The 18,814-nt window shown below is 47.1% G+C and overlaps 1 protein-coding gene across 2 annotated transcripts in view; it reads left to right on the forward strand.

The window, feature by feature from the left end:
* LOC125441864 (5'-3' exonuclease PLD3-like) overlaps window positions 1–18,814 on the forward strand; it is a 30,582-nt gene continuing 11,768 nt past the window's right edge. The window contains exons 1-7 of one of the 2 annotated variants that reach the window (XM_048512836.1): window positions 1–237; window positions 4,787–4,909; window positions 8,238–8,441; window positions 10,572–10,649; window positions 14,641–14,951; window positions 16,160–16,344; window positions 17,888–18,071. In XM_048512836.1, coding sequence (XP_048368793.1) covers window positions 14,793–14,951; window positions 16,160–16,344; window positions 17,888–18,071 — 528 coding nt within the window. In that variant the 5' untranslated portion in view covers window positions 1–237; window positions 4,787–4,909; window positions 8,238–8,441; window positions 10,572–10,649; window positions 14,641–14,792. The remainder of the gene's footprint in view (window positions 238–4,786; window positions 4,910–8,237; window positions 8,442–10,571; window positions 10,650–14,640; window positions 14,952–16,159; window positions 16,345–17,887; window positions 18,072–18,814) is intronic. The other variant, XM_048512844.1, reaches the window with a different exon arrangement.

Raw genomic sequence — 18,814 nt, forward strand, 5'->3', positions numbered from 1 at the left:
CCAGCAGGTTTGAACTGTTAACGTCTCTGCGTGGTCGGAGCGGAGCTGAAAAGTTTCAGTGGGAGTTCGGATCGGCCCTTTCTGGTGAGGGAGGGAGAGAGAGAGAGTGCTGCCGGTGGGCATCGCCAGGTGCCTTCCCTCCCACCCTGATGCAATATGAGGAAGAGAGAGCCTGTGAGAGGGAATACTCCTCTGAGAAGATCTACCCGCCTGCAGCAAGAGAGAACAGAGGCAGAGGTGAGGACTGGCGGCGGGAAATAAACCTGCCATGGAGGGGGCATGGGTCAGCGGCACAGGATTGGCAGGCACAAGGTCCTAGTTTTGGTCTTGGGCAACCATGTAGGCTCCTGCAATGGGAAAACTGAGTAACAGGATCTCAGAGTACTCTTTTTCAAAGCAGCTTTGGGTTAGAGTAGATTGCTAGGGCTAAATGAAGCACGAGGCCGAGCTGGTGTAAAGCGGAGTTCTATAACAGCTAGACAGCTCCATCTGCAACACTTATGAGCACGGATGGGAAAATAATATTACAAATATCCAACGACCATAATTACGATTCGGTGCAAGCGTCAGTCTTTTTTAAGGTGTGTGTATGACCGAGGAGCTTAATTTCCTGTATTTCTGGTCACTTTTGCATAGGGGAGATGTGAAATCTAAAGGCAGGTGACCAGCTAATTCCCTTTGCCAGCATTTTTTCCGCATTTGTGGGGCATGGGAAGCAGGAAACTTATCATATCTTGAGCATTTACAGTGTGTTAGACTGGCAACGTATGCCTTAATTCATTTTTGATGAAATTAAAGGTTTTTTTAATTTGAGGATAAACCACGGCGAAGGGCGAGTAGCTCAGATTTTGTCTTTGATCGCAGTACCTTTGTTCTTATCAGCCAGAACACCCGGAAGGCGGGAACAGCTTGAATAATTCTGAAGACGTTTGTCCACCTTCCTATTTTATTTTTTTATATATCATCCAAAGTAAGGAGGATAGAGACTTACTGCTTTAATCAATGAAAGCTGCAGATTCAAAGAAGGAACCAAGGAAAAATTTGAGTGTGACGGGTTTTCATAGATTCCTGTATTTAGGACCTTAAAAAAAAGAAGAAAAAAACAGGCCTTTCACCAAACTAATAATATATTAAAGGCCTTAAACCTTGACATTTTAGGAAGCACTGAATCCTGTATTGCACACTTTGGACACATTTGAAGATTGTTGTTCATGGGGTGTTGCAGGCTGTATGGCTGTGTTCCAGTAGCATTTTCTCCTGACGTCAGGAGAAAATGCTACTGGAAAGCGGCCATGCAGCCCGGAAACCCCACAACACCCCAGTGATTCCGGCCGTGAAAACCTTCGACAATACGTTATTGTTCATGTTTGTCTTGCAGAAAAATGTAGCTGAAATCCTCAGTGGCACCTCTTCTTTGGAATGCCCACCCCCACCCCCCCTTTGAGGTTTACCCCGTGCCTGCCCTCTTCTCTTCTGGGAGCCAGGCCAAAACTTTCCTTCTTAATGAAAGGATTGATCTTTTCACGTCGCATTCATAGCTTGTGTCTATCCGAGGATGTGTTACACGAGCCTCATTTTAAACCTCTCGTCCTTCTGTGCCGTGTTTATACTCAGGCTGAGTTTTTAATGCCATATTTGAAATAGTTGATTAATTGCCAACAACTCTGTTAGTTTTTTTTTTACATTTGTATTATGTTTTCCTTTGTAAGTCTCCCCTGGAGTGGCAGCACAGACATTTTCTACTTAAATATATGCATATATGTATAGATGGTAAAAAGTATCCGAGGTAGCAGGCGCTGTGAAATAACTTTCCCTGCTATAGACGTGAAAAACCATCTCCAGGCGAAATAGATGGTACAAGGCTTTTATATGAATGCTGCCATTTTGGAAGAAAATATAACTCAGTGGTTGAATTTGCATGCACTTTTGCATGCAGAAGTTTCCAGGATCACACCCTAGTATCCTCAATTGAGGAAGTAAAGTTGTCGGTGTTGGGGGTGGGGGGGGAGCCTTTCTCTGCCTGAGAGCGAGGAAAGTCGCTGCCATTGAGAGTTGAGGATGCTAAGACACCCCCCCCTCCCCGCCACCATCGTAGTCGACTCAGTACAAAGTATCTTCCTGTGTTCCTTGCGAAGGCAGGAAGTTGGCTGTCAGTGGCTGAGGAGGTGGGGAGAGACCTTCTTGAAGCTGCTATCTCTTTGTAATGGTAGAAACATCTGTGCAGCTCGCCTGCAAGAGGAAACTCCCAAGAGAGCTCAGCTGCCTTCACATCAGCTTTTTAACAGTTGCAAAAGGCAGTCTCTGTTTACTCTCCGCAGGGGCTTTCTTGCACCATCTGTCAAAGCATTGCTGATCACATTTTGCGTGACAGTCCTGCACGTCTTTTTTTCAGCGACGCCTGTGTAATATTTTTGATCGCTTGCCAAGACCTTTTGAATTGCAACAGGTCCTTTGCTCTTTTTTAATGAAATGTGATCTTTCCGCACAGACTGTTGGGTGGCTTTTATTTATTGATAGGGATCTATGCTGATTTTCTTGTTTTATGCATAATTTGTAAAGTGTCCTTGGGGCTTTTTTAACAAACTCAGAAAGTGGGAGTTTTAAAAAAAAATCCCTAAGACAGAAATATGAAAAGCATCGTTCTTACCAGCATTTACAATATGAAGAGCAGACAGGTTTCTGCTGTTTGGCATCGCTGAACATTATAGGGGGAAATAAGCTGCAGTAGCCCTTAATAAGAAGAAGGCACTCAGACGGTTAGTTTGTAAATATTCATGTACCGCTAAATATAGAAGTGGGTGGTATATGGGATACTCTTATGCAGTACTAGCAGAACTCAGGGAAGCTGTGGAAACTGTGAACAGGTGTCTGGAGGCACTTTTGGAAGGCTAACAAGATGAAACATAATCCCGACAAAAGGGAGATGCTACTGGGGGCGGGGAAGATGACCCGGGAAATGCGTTATCCCCCATTCTAGATGGGTTTGCACACCTATAAAGGAGCAAGTTCACAGCTTGGGGGTGCTCCTGAACCCTGGCATCCTGTTAGAATAGATAAACAGGTCACAGCAGTGGCCAGCGGTGTCTTTTATCAACTTTGGCTTGTGAGCCAGCTGTGGCTTTTCCTGAATAGAAAAGAGGTTGCCATTGTGGTGCATGCCCTGGTAAACTTTAGATTAGATTACCACAACACACTGTATGTGGGGCTGCCCTTGGAGATTGTTCGGAAATTACAGTCAGTTCAGAATGACAATCAAATGCATATCCCTGGGAAGCCCACAAGCTTAAAAATGGTAGCCAGCCCTACCCTGCTATGCCCAGTAACTGGTATTCAAAGATATTGCCATCTGTTCTCCTGTTTGAGGGTCCCTTGACATCTTTGGGACCCACCGTGCCCCCCTCCTCCTTGTTAGGAGGATTTTTAGGTAGGGTTTTGCGGAGCGCTGTTTTTATGTACTAATCGCTGTTTTAAATTAGTTTTTAAAGTCTATGGGGCTTTATTAGCTTAAACTGTTATAGTTAATGTTAGGTATTCATTGCCCCTTTTGTTATTGTGCTGTATGATGACTACCCTGTTTCCCCGAATATAAGACGTCCCCTGAAAATAAGACATAGTAGAGGTTTTGCTGAAGTGCGAAATATAAGGCATCCCCCGAAAGTAAGACGTAGCAAAGTTTTTGTTTGGAAACATGCCTGACGAACAGAACACAGAAAAATAAGACATCCCCTGAAAATAAGACATAGCGCATCTTTGGGAGCAAAAATTAATATAAGACAGTGTCTTATTTTCGGGGAAACACGATATGTTGTACACCGCCCAGAGCCCCTTGGGGATGGGGCGGTATACGAAAATCGAACAAATAAATAAATAAATAGTCTCAGTACTTGAAAGTACCATTTAGCTATCATGACTTTTATTAATACCTCCTCCATTAACTTGTCCAAAGTCTTTTTATAGTCACCTAAGATGGTGGCCATTGTTATATTCTTTTGCTGCAAATTCTGCCAATTCATTCTGTGTTGTTTTAAGCAGCACTTCAGATAAGGCATTTAGAGACTCAAGATAGTGGGGTGGATGGATCCTATTCCTATCCAACCCTATTTAGGAGTTCATTTGTGGGAAATTACCCCTTGTTTTCCTTTTGGCTTGGGTCTGAATCTTTCCTCTAAGCTAAGGAGACCTCGTGAAGTTGGTCTCATATTGGATGAAGAGCCACTTAAGCTGGGGGAGGATCCTTAGGCTGGTAGAAGGCGACTTGCTGGATGGTGAGACCTACCCCATTCTGAAGTCATTTTTAAAAAGCCACGAGAGCTTGATCCTGCACTTTCCCGCTTTTCATGAGTTGAAACAGCGGGAAAGGGTTTTGTAACCATTTGGGCATTTTTTAAAGGGTACAAGAGCACCTTAGCACAGCCTGATCAAGACCAGACCCTCACAGTATTTTAAATGACTTCAAAATGAAGGCACGGTTCTTGTGTTGGCCACGAGGACACTTTCATGCCAAGGCATGCTAAATAAGGTTGCCGGCTGGCCTGGTCCCATTTAGAGAGTGGATATTAGGGATGCCAATGATGGGGAATCCTGACCCCATGGGAGGCGGGGCTCCGTCAACCAGCTACTTGACCCCAAAGGTTCAGACATGCCTAAGGCCTACGTATTCAGGTCTTCCCCTTCACCAGCCTCGTGGTGGGAAACCACTGGAATTACAGTTCATCTCCAGACAACCAAAACCAGTTCACCTGCTTTGCAAGGCATTGTACCCCACTGTTGTCCCTGTCTTTCCTAGGATCCATTCACAAATCTCCAGAAAATTCCCATCCTGGATCTGGAAACCCAACCTCCACCCCCCACCAGTGGCGAGAGGGGAGCTGGCCACCCTAGCGGAGATGAGCACATGAAGTTTACCAAGGTATGACATTAAATAACTGCCCCTGATATCTGCACGCTGGTCACGCCAACAGAGCTGGCAACCCTCATGCTAATGCAATGGAAAAACGGAGAGGTTCTGGCTGTTCTGGGATTTACAGGAGGAGGAAGGCAAGCTGCAGCCCCTTCTATAGCCTGCACGGCACAGGGGTGCCCGAGCTCCCTGTTTGTCTTCATTAGGAAGAAGAGTTGGTTTTTATGCTCTGCCTTTATTTCCCGTAAAGTGGCTTGCAATCGCCTTCCCTTCCCCACAACAGACACCTAGTGAGGGAGGTGGGCAGTGGTGGGATCCAAAAATTTTAGTAACAGGTTCCCATGGTGGTGGGATTCAAACTGTGGCATAGCGCCAATGGGGCGGGGCGGGGCACAACGGGGGCGTGGCCGGGAATTCCGGGGGCGGGGCATTCCTGGGCGGGGCTGTGGCAAGGACGCAGCCGCTGCACCGGTCCTTGGGTGGGAAACGAATGCACGCAGGCGCAGGCTGCCACGCACGCCGGTGCACCTCCTGCTAGACTGCTTCAAGTTCTGTACGCTACTGCTGAGAGGAGGGGCGTAACTAAGGCAAAAATCACGTGGCAAAATCACCCATTAGTATCCCCCTCTGGGCACACACAAATAATTAGTAACCTACTCTCAGGAACCTGTGAGAACCTGCAGGATCCCACCTCTGGAGGTGGGGCTGAGAGAGTTCTGAGAGGACTGGGACTTTCGCAAGGTCACCCAGCAGGCTTTGTGTGGAGGAATCTTGAGTTTGCTGGATGCCACTTCGCTGCAGCTGATTTGTGGGGAGGGAGGAAAAAGCAGGAAGAGAAAAATCCTCCCTATGAGAAATTAAAATAAACATGAGCTGAACTGACGAGAGAAGAAAGAGAGTGAAGCATTTATGTTCCCTGCTTCGCCAGCCAGGGAAATTGACCCCAGCTTACTAGCAACTGCCACACCCATCCACGCACAATCCTGTTGTGCGCAGACTTTCGGACTCCTCAGTATTGCCTTCAGGTGAATTCTCCTAACAAGAGTCCCCAAACCTGCGGAGACTTGCAAGTAGTAACTAAAGCTATCCATCATTTATTAGAACTGGATAAATGGCTGTGCATGGGACATGTGGTAACTACACCTAAAGTTTTCCTGCCACCCTACCACTGAAATCTGTCAATTCCCCCACCCCAGAGCATTTCATTTAATTGAAATTTATTTTTCAATACATATATTTGGGAGAGCTAGGGTTACTTTCTTTCCCATCTTGGCAGCCACTTGGTGTGTGGGGCCTAATAACCTACCTCATAATTCCAAAGTGCTTGCAGGACCCCTGGCCTATTCATAGTGCCCCCATTTCATAATTGCAAAATGTTTTCATGGCCTTCCTTTTTTAAAGAGCCAGTGTAATGTAGTGGTTAAGACCAGGTGCACTCTAATCTGGAGAACTGGGTTTGATTCCCCGCTCTGTCACTTGAACTGTGGAGGCTTATTGGTGAACCAGATTAGCTTGTGCACATGCCAGGTGGGTGACATGTGCTAGTCACTAACTGGGCTAGTCACAGTTCTTTGGAGCTCTCTCAGCCCCACTGACCTCACATGGTGTTTGGTGGGGGTGGGGGAGGGAAAGGAGATTGTAAGCCCCTTTGAATCTCCTTACAGGAGAGAAAGAGCGGGTATAAATCCAAGCTCCTCCTCCTCTTCTCTTCCTCCTCCTCCTTCTTTTAAAGCATTTATTTACAAATATACAAAAAAAAACAAAAAAAGATATACAATGATCATATTTCTTGCTACATCTTATAGGATCTATACCAGGGGTAGGGAACCTGCAAATCAAGAGCAGCATAGATATCTGTCCCCGCAAAACGGCTCCACGGGCCGAAGCCGCCAGCTTCATCGCCGCCTGCCCTGGAGTCAGCGGGGCAGGCGCACCGGTGCCTCGCGACCCGGCTGGGCCGCGGCGTGGGCGACTTCCCCTATAAACTGCCCCGTTAGAGCCAGGCGGGCACTTTCAACAATGGCCCGAGGCGAGGCCGAGCCGCCGGCTGTCCATCCTTGCCCGCCCTGCAGGTAGCAGGGCGGGTGCATCCATGCGCTTCTCAGAATGAGCGGAGTAAAAGGTAAAAAAAACCCAATATATACAGTGTTATCTTTATTTTAAATGTCAAAAATTATTTGCGGCTCCAAGTGTTTTCTTTTCCCGTGGAAAACGGGTCCAAATGGCTCTTTGAGTGTTAAAGGTTCCCTACCCCTGATCTATACACTTGATTCCAATAACCAATAAATGGATACTTTTGTTCTGCAAACATTTCTTGTCTACAGTTTTCTCCTCCCTTAGATGCTTGGCAGCTGTTCTTTAATTCATTAACAATATACACCATATTTTCCTGAGTCTGACTGAGTCTTCTTCTTTCACGCACATCTGATTGGGTGCGGTCATAACGCAGGACTTAACAGGCTTGAAGCCGGAATGCTGCTAACGTATTTAGTATTTATGTTCTAAATTTACACGGCATCACCACAGATGAAACCCCCTGAAAGAGCCAAACTGTTTCTTTAAACTTGCTAATTCAGAATCATATGTACACTCAAATATCTTACGCCATACACTTGGATGTGTGAGCATTCCACCAGATAGGAAGGAAGATTCCAGTAAGCTCGTCACATCTCCAACATTTATTGTAAACTGTTCAATATTCTTGCCAATCTGACAGAGGTCTAATACCACCTATATAGCAATTTGATCCCATTCTCTTGAGTTCCTACATGCCCAGTAATTGTGTACATAAGTTTATGCAACTTGTACCATTCCAGTATTGATTTAGTGGCAGGCAAATCTTCCTCATTTTTTCTTAAGTGGTAATACTGGCGTGGCATGCTCCACAAGAGCTCTGTAGAATTTCTTTAGCGATTTAGTGATCAAGAAGGTAGTTTCAGATGGCAGCCATTGTTCAAACTTTGTATGATCCTACAATACGTTTAACTTCCTACCCAGAACTTGTATAAAACTTCTTCATGGCATATATTGGTAGATACTTTTTCTGGGTTACATTTTCATTTCACAAAGAGTATGATCGATTGGGTCCCTCTGAAATATATTAACTTGATCCAACCGTTTTTTACCCACATGCTAAAATTACCAATTCAACTAGCCACTTTAAATTTAACCAGGATAGTCAATGACTGATTCCAATGGGGACATCAAAAGTGCCATTTATGGGCTGTGTTGATCCCAGAATTCAGTCATTCAAATCAGATTGGTTATCGATTTCCTCGTATCCCTTTTCACTACCACATCAAGGCCTTCTTTGCCACATTTATATGTGCATTCTCAGATGCAGGCTTCAAAGGATCGCCACTCAAAAGCAAGGAGAACTGTTGATATCCTGCAGCCCCGGGAGAGCATTAAAGCTCACAGACAAGTTATCCCAACTAAGGAGCCATCACCTCCTCCTCTATCCAGTGGCCCTGTATTGGTATTAGGGCCAGAAGCTCCAAGAGACAGCAAGCAAGCCATGCCGGAAAAAGACAATCTGTTGGTGAGTACTGGTACCCCATCTTGGCTGGTTTGGATTTGGCATTTTATATAAGGCTGTTTCCCTACAAGTGTTTTGGTTCCCCTTAGCTTTCTTACTGCCGCACCCTTTTAGGGAGCATCTGCACAATGTCAGTCTCTGTTCATCCTGCTTCTGTGTGTCCCCCTTCCCACCCCACACTTTGCTGCAGTATTTCCAAAACCTAGTTTGGTAAAAAGATCTCAGGTCCTAGTATTTTCCTTAGCTCAGGCCTTGCACACTGTTCTCCAGCACCAATCACAGAAGAACTAATTGACATTTTACTATAAGTCTCTAGTTCTTTTCCTTGATGGAGAATAAGGGAAAACATAGAGGCTGCATATTTCCCCTTATATCTTAGCAATGAAAAGGGCTAGAGAGTCACATTTTGGAAAATGAAACCTGGAATTACTGCACTGTCATACAAGGTCATTATAATGCTATAGTTATATAGCAATTCTTGATTTTTCAAGTGGTGGAAAAATGGTGACAGGGAGGTACTGAAGCAAGAAAAGTCTGGGGGATGTTACTGAGTTGATGCTCAATGCTACTCCCATGGTTTCTTCATTCTGCATCACAGAGAAGCAGCTATAATAAGCAACAGAGTTGGCTGGAGACATTTTGCTGCATGGGATGGAATGTTTAGATCAGTGATGGCGAACCTATGGCACGGGTGCCAGAGGTGGCACTCGGAGCCCTCTCTGTGGGCACGCGCACACAGAGTTCGTCATGTGGGGGGCAGAGAATCACCACCACCACCCCAAACACGCATCCTATGGAGCCCAGCCTGGGCCACTGGGCAGTGTCTAATGCGCGCACTCACGGTGAGCAGGAGGGGACCTAGGACTGGCCGGACCTGAGGTGAAACACTTGCTGCCTGGGGGGGGGGGGTGCAGAGGAGGCAGAGATGCTAGAGAGGCACAGAGCAGTGCGTGTGGGACTTGCTGGAGGCTAGAGCAGGCTGGCCCCTGCTCGAGCAGGAGGGGCAGAGGAAGAGGGAGCCAACCGGTTTTTTCTAAACTAAAACCTCAGCATTCAGGTTAAATGGCCGTGTCGGCACTTTGCGATAAATAAGCGGGGTTTGGGTTGCAGTTTGGGCACTCGGTCTCGAAAAGGTTCGCCATCGCTGGTTTAGATGCTAAATTGAAGGCCACCTGGAAAGTATGTGAAGGTGCTTTTCATTGTAAAGCCAGTCATCCAGTGTGTGTTGGTGTGTTAATTTGATGAGAGCAGGCATGGAATATAATGAGGGCACTTAATCTTTTCCCTGCTAACACTCTCCTCTCTTTCAATTGCTTTTCTCTTCACAAGGAAAAAGGTATGGGGGCAGTACCTTTCCAGGTGGAAAGACAGCTGGGGCAGGGGGTGACTTTGACTGTTAACCCCTCCTTTGATCTCACTGCTTCTCTGATCAGATTCATACCCCCTCTGTAGCTGCTAAGATTTTTTTTAAAGCTTCTTGGGAGATGCTTTTGCATTGCCTCTTGTTGGGTTTTACCATGGAACACAATTTACAGGGACCTGCACAGCACTCAGACATAGAACAGCCCTCACAACTATAATTTGTTTCAGTGGGGTTTGTGCAGGAGAATTTCTCCGCGGATTGTGCACGCAGGCACTTCAGTCAGATCTAAGGTTGCCCAGCCTCCAGGTGGAACCTGGCGATCTCCTAGGTTTACAGCTGATTTCTGGACTACCAGAGTTCAGTTTCCCTGCAGAAAAGGGCTGCTTTGAAGGGTGGACTCTATGGAATTACATGCTGCTGAGGTCGTTTCTTTCCCTTCTCCAAGCCCCTCCTGCTGCAGGCTTCACCCCACCCCACCCTCCAAAAAAATCTCCTGGAATTTCCCAACCAGGAAGTGCAACCTTAGATTTTGCTTTGCTTTGTTTAAGGACCTGGACTGGCCGCTTTTCGGAAGGCAGATTTATGGCCTTCTAAGCCTTCTGGCAGCAGCTTGACACAAATGAGTTGAGCAGGTGAACCAGGCCCTTAGAAATACCTGCTACTTTGATGTTTGTGAGTCGGCTGCTGTCATAGGCACGGTAAACAAAGAGGGCCGTTACAGCTGGGTGCATTGAATGGAAAAGAAGACATACCTCCATTTTCCTTTTCAGCCCCCTTTTGTCAGGCTGAAGAGACTGGACATCCCACCGGAAGAGGAGTCTTCCCCACACCAAAACAGGCCCAAAGAGGTAACCAGGGCTGAATGAAATGGTGTGCAAATCAGGGGCTCTTTGGAAGTCTAATTTATCTGAGGAAAACTCTTGCTGTCTTCTTCTTGCCCTCAGTAGGGTTGCTGGCACGAGGCTAACAATTGGTGGGAGTCATTGCATCACCAGCAGCATGCTGATGTCAGTGCATCACTGATGGTGCTCTAGCATTTATCTGAAACTCTATGGTTTAACCATAGAGTTTTGACTGAACACTGGAGCGGTGCTCTGATGTCAGGAGGTTGATAATCCCCCCCCTCATTTTGCCCTTATTCTTCTCTCTCCCCCCCACCCAGCTGAGCAGTGGAGGGAAGTGCCCTCTGGTGGTGGGAGACCCTCCACCCCAGTGAGAAAATGGCAACCCTAGACTGATCAGGCAAAACCTGCTGAAGGTGCAGGCAAAGCTTTTCCCCAAAGTGGGAAAAGATTCACCTGGTGAATTTCTACCTCCAAGGCTGGGAGAAAACTGTAGCAATTCTGATTCTCATCTATCTAACATTTCACAGCTGAAAGTAAAGTCATGCTTCCAACTCTCTTATGATCTTAGAGAGGGTCACAAGCCCTCAATACATGGCATTATGCACATTGAAATAAGCATGCATGGGTGTGCGAGCGTAAGCATATTGAGCCGGCCTACTCCACCTATGTGCAATTGCTGGCTCATGAGCCCAGAGGGCCAGCCTGCACAATACAAAGTCTTTCTGTTTTGTAATTGAAGCGGCGCTGGGACTTCCAATGTCCCGGCATGCCACTGGCTCTGTAAGCTGAGGGGGGGGGGAGTGGGTGTAATCTTCGCCAGACAGCCCACTGCAACTCCATGCTAGAGGCTGCGAAAAGAGCCAGAAGGCTAAACCTCCTCTGCTTTCTCACCCCATGGTTGTGAACAGAAAAAGGGGGGTGTACACCTGAGAGATCCAGAACTCCAAAGTCACATCTGAAACTGTTTAGGGATGGCGCCAGTGAGGTTGGCTCCACATCTGGCATTGGCTAGGGCCCAACCTCAGGGAAGCCCCGCTGAGGCATCCACGTCTGGAGCCACAAAGGAACTGAGATGGAGGCAGGAAAAATTATTCCATACCACCAGCAGCTGAGGCACTGAGGCCTGGGGAAAGCAGGAGAGGGCCCAGAGGCCTATGACAGGGTTGTAGCTGGGCCAGAGTGCGCCTGGTGCACACTCTATGTTTTCCACCCCCGCCCCCCCCCCCACACTCTGTGGCACCCCCCTACATTTACCTTACTTCAGCCTGGAAAAGCGACCTGTTCCCTCCAGGCTTCAAACGGCCTGTGGGAACTACACTACCCATGAGACCTTGGGGCTCGCAAGGTCTCCGGGGAAATGTAGTTCCCACCAGGCCATTTGCAGCCTGAAGGGAACAGGCCACTTCTCCAGCCTGCACTGTTTCTATAAGGGGGGCACTGCAGGGGGGAGTGGGGTGTCATCGGGGGGCGATTTTCCGCCCCCACCCAGGCATGTGCCCGGTGCAATGCACACACCCCCCAACCCCCTGGTAGCTCTGCCTCTGACCCTGGCCTCTGACATACCTCAGCCAGACCCAGGGCACACAGCCTATGAGAGGAGGAAGGAAAGTAGGCAGTGTTGCAGGCCGAAATGGAGGACAGAGCAATGTCCATCTCCCCAGGAGTATGGGGAGGAAATCAGCAGGTAGTGATGAAGGCTGGGGCTATACCAGAGTTGCCAGCTCCAAGTTGGGAACTTCCTGGAGATTTTGGGATAGTGCCTGAGGAGGACAGGGTTTAGGAAGGAGGAGGACTCACATGGGGTATAATAATGCCATAGAGTCCACCTTCCAGAGTGGCCATTTTCTCCAGAGGAACTGAGCTCTATTGCCTGGAGGTGAGTTGTAGTTGCAAGAGATCTCCAGCTACTACCTGGAGACTGGCAACCCCAGGCTAGACAGCTTCTTTAAAATGGGCTAATGTTATAAGCCGAGGAGAAAGGAAGGAGGCATATCTGTGCTTGAGAGGAGCTGCTGTCCTGGGACAAAAAGTGACTCATCTTTCTGTTTTCCATCAAATTCCGTTTCTAAGTCCCCCAGGTCACTTGCAGGGGTTGGGTCGGGGGAAGAAGAGGAAGAGTTTGGATTTATACCCCCCTGTAAGGAGACTCAAAGGGGCTTACAATCTCCTTTCCCTCCCCCCCACAACAAACACCCTGTGAGGTGGGTGGGGCTGAGAGAGCTCAGAAGAGCTGTGACTCTCCCAAGGTTACCCAGCTGGCGTGTGTTGGAGTGCACAGGCTAATCTGGTTCACCAGATAAGCCTCTGCAGCTCAAGATGCCGAGCGTGGAATCAAACCTGGTTCTCAAGAGTGTACCACGCTTAACCACTTCACCACTGCTGCTAGGCTTTCCAGATCCAGGTTGGGAAACTGATGGAGATTTGGGGATGGAACCTAGTCAGGACAGGGACCTCAGTGGGATACAGTGCTGCAGAGTGCCCCCCCCCCTCTCCAAAGCATCCATTTCCTCCAGAGGATTTGATCTCTGTAGTCTGGGGATAAGCTGTAATTCCAGGGGATCCCTAGATCCAACCTGGAGGCTGGCATTCCTATTCTGAGGCCTTGGGATTCCCACCAAAGGGGTCCAGTGGAACAGCCAAGCTGAAGACGCCCACAGAAACAATCCTTATACCAAACATACAAGCTCTGCACGTAGATTTGCGCTGGAGTCTGAATGTGGAGGAAATGATCTGAAATGTTCACTGTGTGTGCAGACATCATGCTCATGACCTGGCTGTTCTGTGTATGCAGAAGGCTGGGGCTATATGTTTATACACATCGATTTCAGTGCACATAGTGGAAAGTCAAGCATCTAGTGCAGTGGTTCTCAATTTGTGGATTGTGACAGGTTGAAACTAACCCCATTAGTTTCAAGGGTGCTTAGTTCCAGGTGAGAAACTTTCTGTCCAGCATTTTGCTGTTTGCAAAACCTGGAGGGCCCAGTAAGAAGTCACTTATGTATGTAGCGGCCAACCCATCTACAATACAATCCTAAGCAGAGTTACACTCTTCTAATGTGATTGATGGGCTTAGAAGGGTTGCTGTTTTGGTATCTTAAAGGTCAACAAAGCTGCAACTGGCCCCTGAGTATTAATCAAAAGCTAGTGCAGCCATCTTGAAAAAGGGTGAAGAAGTTTATGATTTATGTGGAACAACTGGAGCTTCCAAACACCCTTTAGAGCAGTGGTCCTCAACCTGGGGGTCGAACAACCCTTTCACAGGGGTCGCCTAAGACTCTCTGCATCAGTGTTCTCCATCTGTAAAATGGATAAATGTTAGGGTTGGGGGTCACCACAACATTAAGAACTGTATTAAAGTGTCGCGGCATTAGGAAGGTTGCAAACCACTGATCTAGTCCATCTATGTGTAAATGCAGTAAATCCTTTACTCCGCCTTCTTTATGCTGCATCAGTTTACTGTCCCATAAGCTATCATCCGCCGATTTGAAAAACCAAGACAGACCTTCTTTCCAAAGACACTTTTGAAAAACCTAAATATCGATTCAAATGATACCTGAACTGTTGCAGGCTATGCACTGGCAGGCTACACGGGCTTAGAGCCTTAATGCTCACGTCCATTTGTTGACAAGCACATGTGCTACAGATGAAATGCTGCCATCCCTCAGTAAGAGGGAGCCGAACCCTGAACGCTCCCAATTCACACAACATTTTAACAAGACATCCTCCCCCAGCAAAAACAAAAGCCAAAATCAAGGCAGCAATTTACCAGACAGAGGTGCTAGATCACCAGAACCATCCTAGCTGGAGCATGTGATATATCTCCTCTTTCTATTTCGGGAAGCAGTTGTTGAAGTGGTCAAGGTAGGTGGGCATTCAGCCATGCTCCCGGTACCAGTTGGGGTCTTTTTATCTGTCCCTGGAGGAAAGAGCCTCGTGAGTCACGCCTCTGTTTCTAGCGAGAAAGAACAGCCTTCTGGTCTGCTTCTCCCCACAGCCACAGGACCCGAACGTCGACTGGGAAGTGGTGAAAGACCTAGCCCAGAGAGGAAACCCGTGCTCTTGAGGTCCAGGAGACCAGATCGGAGGCGCTTGAGAAGTGCAGACAACCTTGTGTGGAACAAAGGAGAGGCACCAAGGCAGCAAGGCATGGTGGCAAACAGGACTGTAAGGAAGCAGGGCAGGGTGGGGCACGCATCTCAGTGGTGGAGCCCCACCTTTCAAGCCCAAGCCAGGAAGGAGGCTGACCCGCACAAGCTGCCGAGTACGGTTTTGCCGGCCAAAACAGCCGGACGAAGATGGGCCAAGGTATCAGAAGATTATTATTTCTGTGGGTTTTTGAGCCCCAGGGAGTTCTCTGGTATGAGTTCTGTTGAAATTAATGTCCTCCTGCATAACAGTGTGTGTATGCAGGTAGGTGGGCACCAGGAACATTATACTCTCACCTTTTTTCTTGATGAGGAAGAGGGATGCTAGTGGAATTTACACACTATAAATAGGACTTAAGTGTACTGAATAACAATAAATAAAAACACCTCCAGCCCTGCTGCTTAAGAACACAACACACAAACTTCAGTACTTACTAGCTAATTTACTAAGTGAATTGGAAAGTGAAAATAAGTGCACTACTGTCTAAAACAGCTATGAACATATATAAAGCCCTTCGGGGATGGGGTGGTATATCAAACTGAATAAATAATAATAATAATAATAAAAATACAAAAAGTTACAAAAAATACAAACCACTAATAATATACATATACAGGAAGTACAATTGTATACATAGGAACAATTATGATCTAGGAATTCTTTTTGTTTTTACTGTGTAGTGAAACACAGATTGAATTTAAAGATACAGTCCTTTACTGTCAGCATACCTGAAGGACTTAGTGGTTACAGTAGATGTACACCTTTCGGAGTGCAAAAATATCCAGAATAAGACATTCTAAAACGCCATTCACGATAATGAGACATTTTCGTGAGCTCTTCTTCAGTAGAATGCAGTAACCATTAGGTACAGTCATAGTTCTCTGCGATTGGTTAATCCAATGCCATGTCAACGCAGCAACTTTCTTTTTTTTTTAATTAAAGTTTTATTTTATTAAAGATTAGAATCATATTTGTACAGTAAAAATAAGATTTACAGTTGTCTCACTGTTTCTTTTTCAAGAAAGTTGCCAGGACTTTACATTCCTACAAAGATCCTAATTGTACATATCTGGAGCGTTTCCTCAATTACATAATATCGCCCGTTATATAAAGAATAGATAGCCCATCAAATTTGTGAGACATAAAAAGAGTTATCGTATATATGAGACTATAAGAGGGAAATTAAGCATATGTAGGTGGATAAGAAGAAAAAGAAGAAAGTGTGAGCTAACAAGGAAGATCAGAAGAAGATAAGAGAGAAAAGAGAAGATCACACCCTGTGGGGTGGGCACTGTGACAGAACCTGAGAATTCCTGCTCGTGGCAGACACAGAGGCTGACATCTCTGATTCTTCATTCTCTTCGTAGCGGTTCCTGTCTGTGCCCTGTCTCTGCCTTCTCCTGTTTCTGCTCATCCTGGGCTTCGCTTGCTGGTTCATCTGGAAACACGGAAGCCCTGTCTCTTCCCTGGAGCTGGCTGCTTATGGGCAGTGGGGGCTGGGCAGCATTCCGACGCTGTGGAGCAGGACAGAAGAATGTGGAACTCAGTGCAGGTAGGGGGCGTTTGTGTGCATGCACACTGGCTGCTGGTATGTGTGTGTGTGGTGTGGGATGTGGTGGTTGCTGAAGAAGTATGTGCTAGATGAGAGGAGGATGAGGGAGATCGAACTGAGAGAGTGATTATTATGGAGGTACTGGTTTAGTATCTTTCTTTTGCACAATAGAGCTCGTGATATACTTAAAAACCTTATCCGCTTAAAATTCCAGATGGCACTTTTAAAAACCTTAGATTACAATTCCAGGGAAGACCAAACAGAGAATAACCAGTAAAAGGGGTGGTGGGGGCAGAGAAGATTAAAGGAAAAGGGAGCGACAGGAACAGGAACAAACAACTACAGAGATGGGGGCAGAGGTAGAGAGGCCAGTTAAGATGAAAATCATTGCTGCCTCAATCTTATAGGCCCTGTGAAACTGAGCCAAGACCCACAGAGCCTGGGTCTCACTCAATGGAGAGTTCCAACAGACGGGGGCCAGAGCAGAAAAGGCTCTGGCTCTGGCTGACAACAGCCAGAGACTTCTTGGGGCAGGGACCACCAGTAGGCTGTTACCAGCTGATCGTAATGCTCTTTGTGTGATGTATCAGAAGAGGCGGTCCCACAAGTACAATGTTTAGGGCTAACATTCCTACTTGTTGCGGCCTGCAGTGACCGCTTTACTTTAAAAAAAAAGAATTAGGAGAGTTGCATAGATTTCTGTATAATGGGATACAAGCTTTAGGAGAAGGTCCGAAAACACCAGAATATATTCATTTATGTTCATTAGAATATTTTATCCTGGGTTTTGTTTGATTAACCATGTTTCAAGGTGACTCCCCTCCCCCCCACATCACAGGCTCGAACAAATTGTGACAATGACAGTAGCAAACCAAATAAAATGGCAGATCAATCCAACAGTAGTATAATCAGGATTGCAGCTTTGCAGCTTTGCAGCAGGAGCAGCAGTGGCGTAGTGGTTAAGAACAGGTGCACTCTAATCTGGAGAACCGGGTTTGATTCCCCGCTCTGCTGCCTGAGCTGTGAAGGCTTATCTGGGGAATTCAGATTAGCCTGTACACTCCAACACATGCCAGCTGGGTGACCTTGGGCTAGTCACAGTTCTTCGGAGCTCTCTCAGCCCCACCTACCTCACAGGGTGTTTGTTGTGGGGAGAGAAAGGGAAAGGAGTTTGTAAGCCCATTTGAGTCTCCTACAGGAGAGAAAGGGGGGATATAAACCCAACTCTTCTTCTTCTTTTGTCAGACCAATCCAGAGGCTTTATAACAGTGGTTCTCAACTTGGGGGTCGGGACCCCTTTTGGGGTCGAACGACCCTTTCACAGGGGTCACCTAAGACTCTCTGCATCAGTGTTCTCCATCTGTAAAATGGATAAATGTTAGGGTTGGGGGTCACCACAGCATGAGGAACTGTATTAAAGGGTCGCGGCATTAGGAAGGTTGAGAACCACTGTTCTATAATGTGGAGCTGGCTTCTGATTTAGCAAGGTGAACATCCTGGAACTAACACTGCCATTTTCTTCCTTTCCCTTCGTTGGCTCCAGCCTCGTATTGGTGGAGAGCATTCCAGACACATTGGAATACCAACCGGAGGACCCTCGTCATCTGAGCATCTACCAGGCTTGGATGGACCTTCTGGCTGGAGCCAACAGCAGTGTGGATATTGCCGCTTTCTACTTCACTCTCCGAGACTCCGATATTAAGGTGCAGGATCCCTCTGCTCAGCAGGTCAGTTGCGCTTCTAGGATCCAGCACAGCAGTAGGGGGAAGAAGCATGAAAGCCACAAACCCTTTGTTGAGGGTGGGGATAGAAGTGCGGCAGAGACGGCCCAACCGATTAGGCAGGGCGGCTGACAGTGGGACACTAAGGTTGTCAGCTCCAGGTTGATAAATACGTGGAGGTTTTGGGGGTGGAGCCTGAGGAGGGTGAGGTTTAGGGAGGAGAGAGACTTTAGTGGGGCATTATGCCATAGAGCAGTGGTGGTGAACCTTTGGCACTCCAGATGTTATGGACTATAATTCCCATCAGCCCCTGCCAGCATGGCCAATTGACCATGCTGGAAGGGGCTGATGGGAATTGTAGTCCATAACATCTGGAGTGCCAAAGGTTCGCCACCACGGCCATAGAGCCTGCCTTCCAAAGCAGCCGTTTTCTACATGTGAACTGATCTCTGGCTCATTCCGCACTTGCAGAATAATGCACTTTCAAACTGCTTTCAGGGCTCTTTGAAGCTGTGCGGAATAGCAAAATCCACTTGCAAACAGTTGTGAAAATGGTTTGAAAATGCATTATTTTGCGTGTGCGGAAGGGGCCTCTGTCACTTGGAGATCAGATGTAATCCCAGGAGAGCCCCTGAAACACAACCTGCAGTGCCCCCAGGGTTTTGAAGGACAACAAAATCTGTTTTTCTCAGCTCAAAGGGGAGTCTGCAGAGGGGTGTCTGGGTGGAGGCCTCCATTACCATTATAAT

The sequence above is a fragment of the Sphaerodactylus townsendi genome, linkage group LG01, assembly GCF_021028975.2.
Source record: "Sphaerodactylus townsendi isolate TG3544 linkage group LG01, MPM_Stown_v2.3, whole genome shotgun sequence".
In the NCBI taxonomy this organism is placed as follows: Eukaryota; Metazoa; Chordata; class Lepidosauria; order Squamata; family Sphaerodactylidae; genus Sphaerodactylus; species Sphaerodactylus townsendi.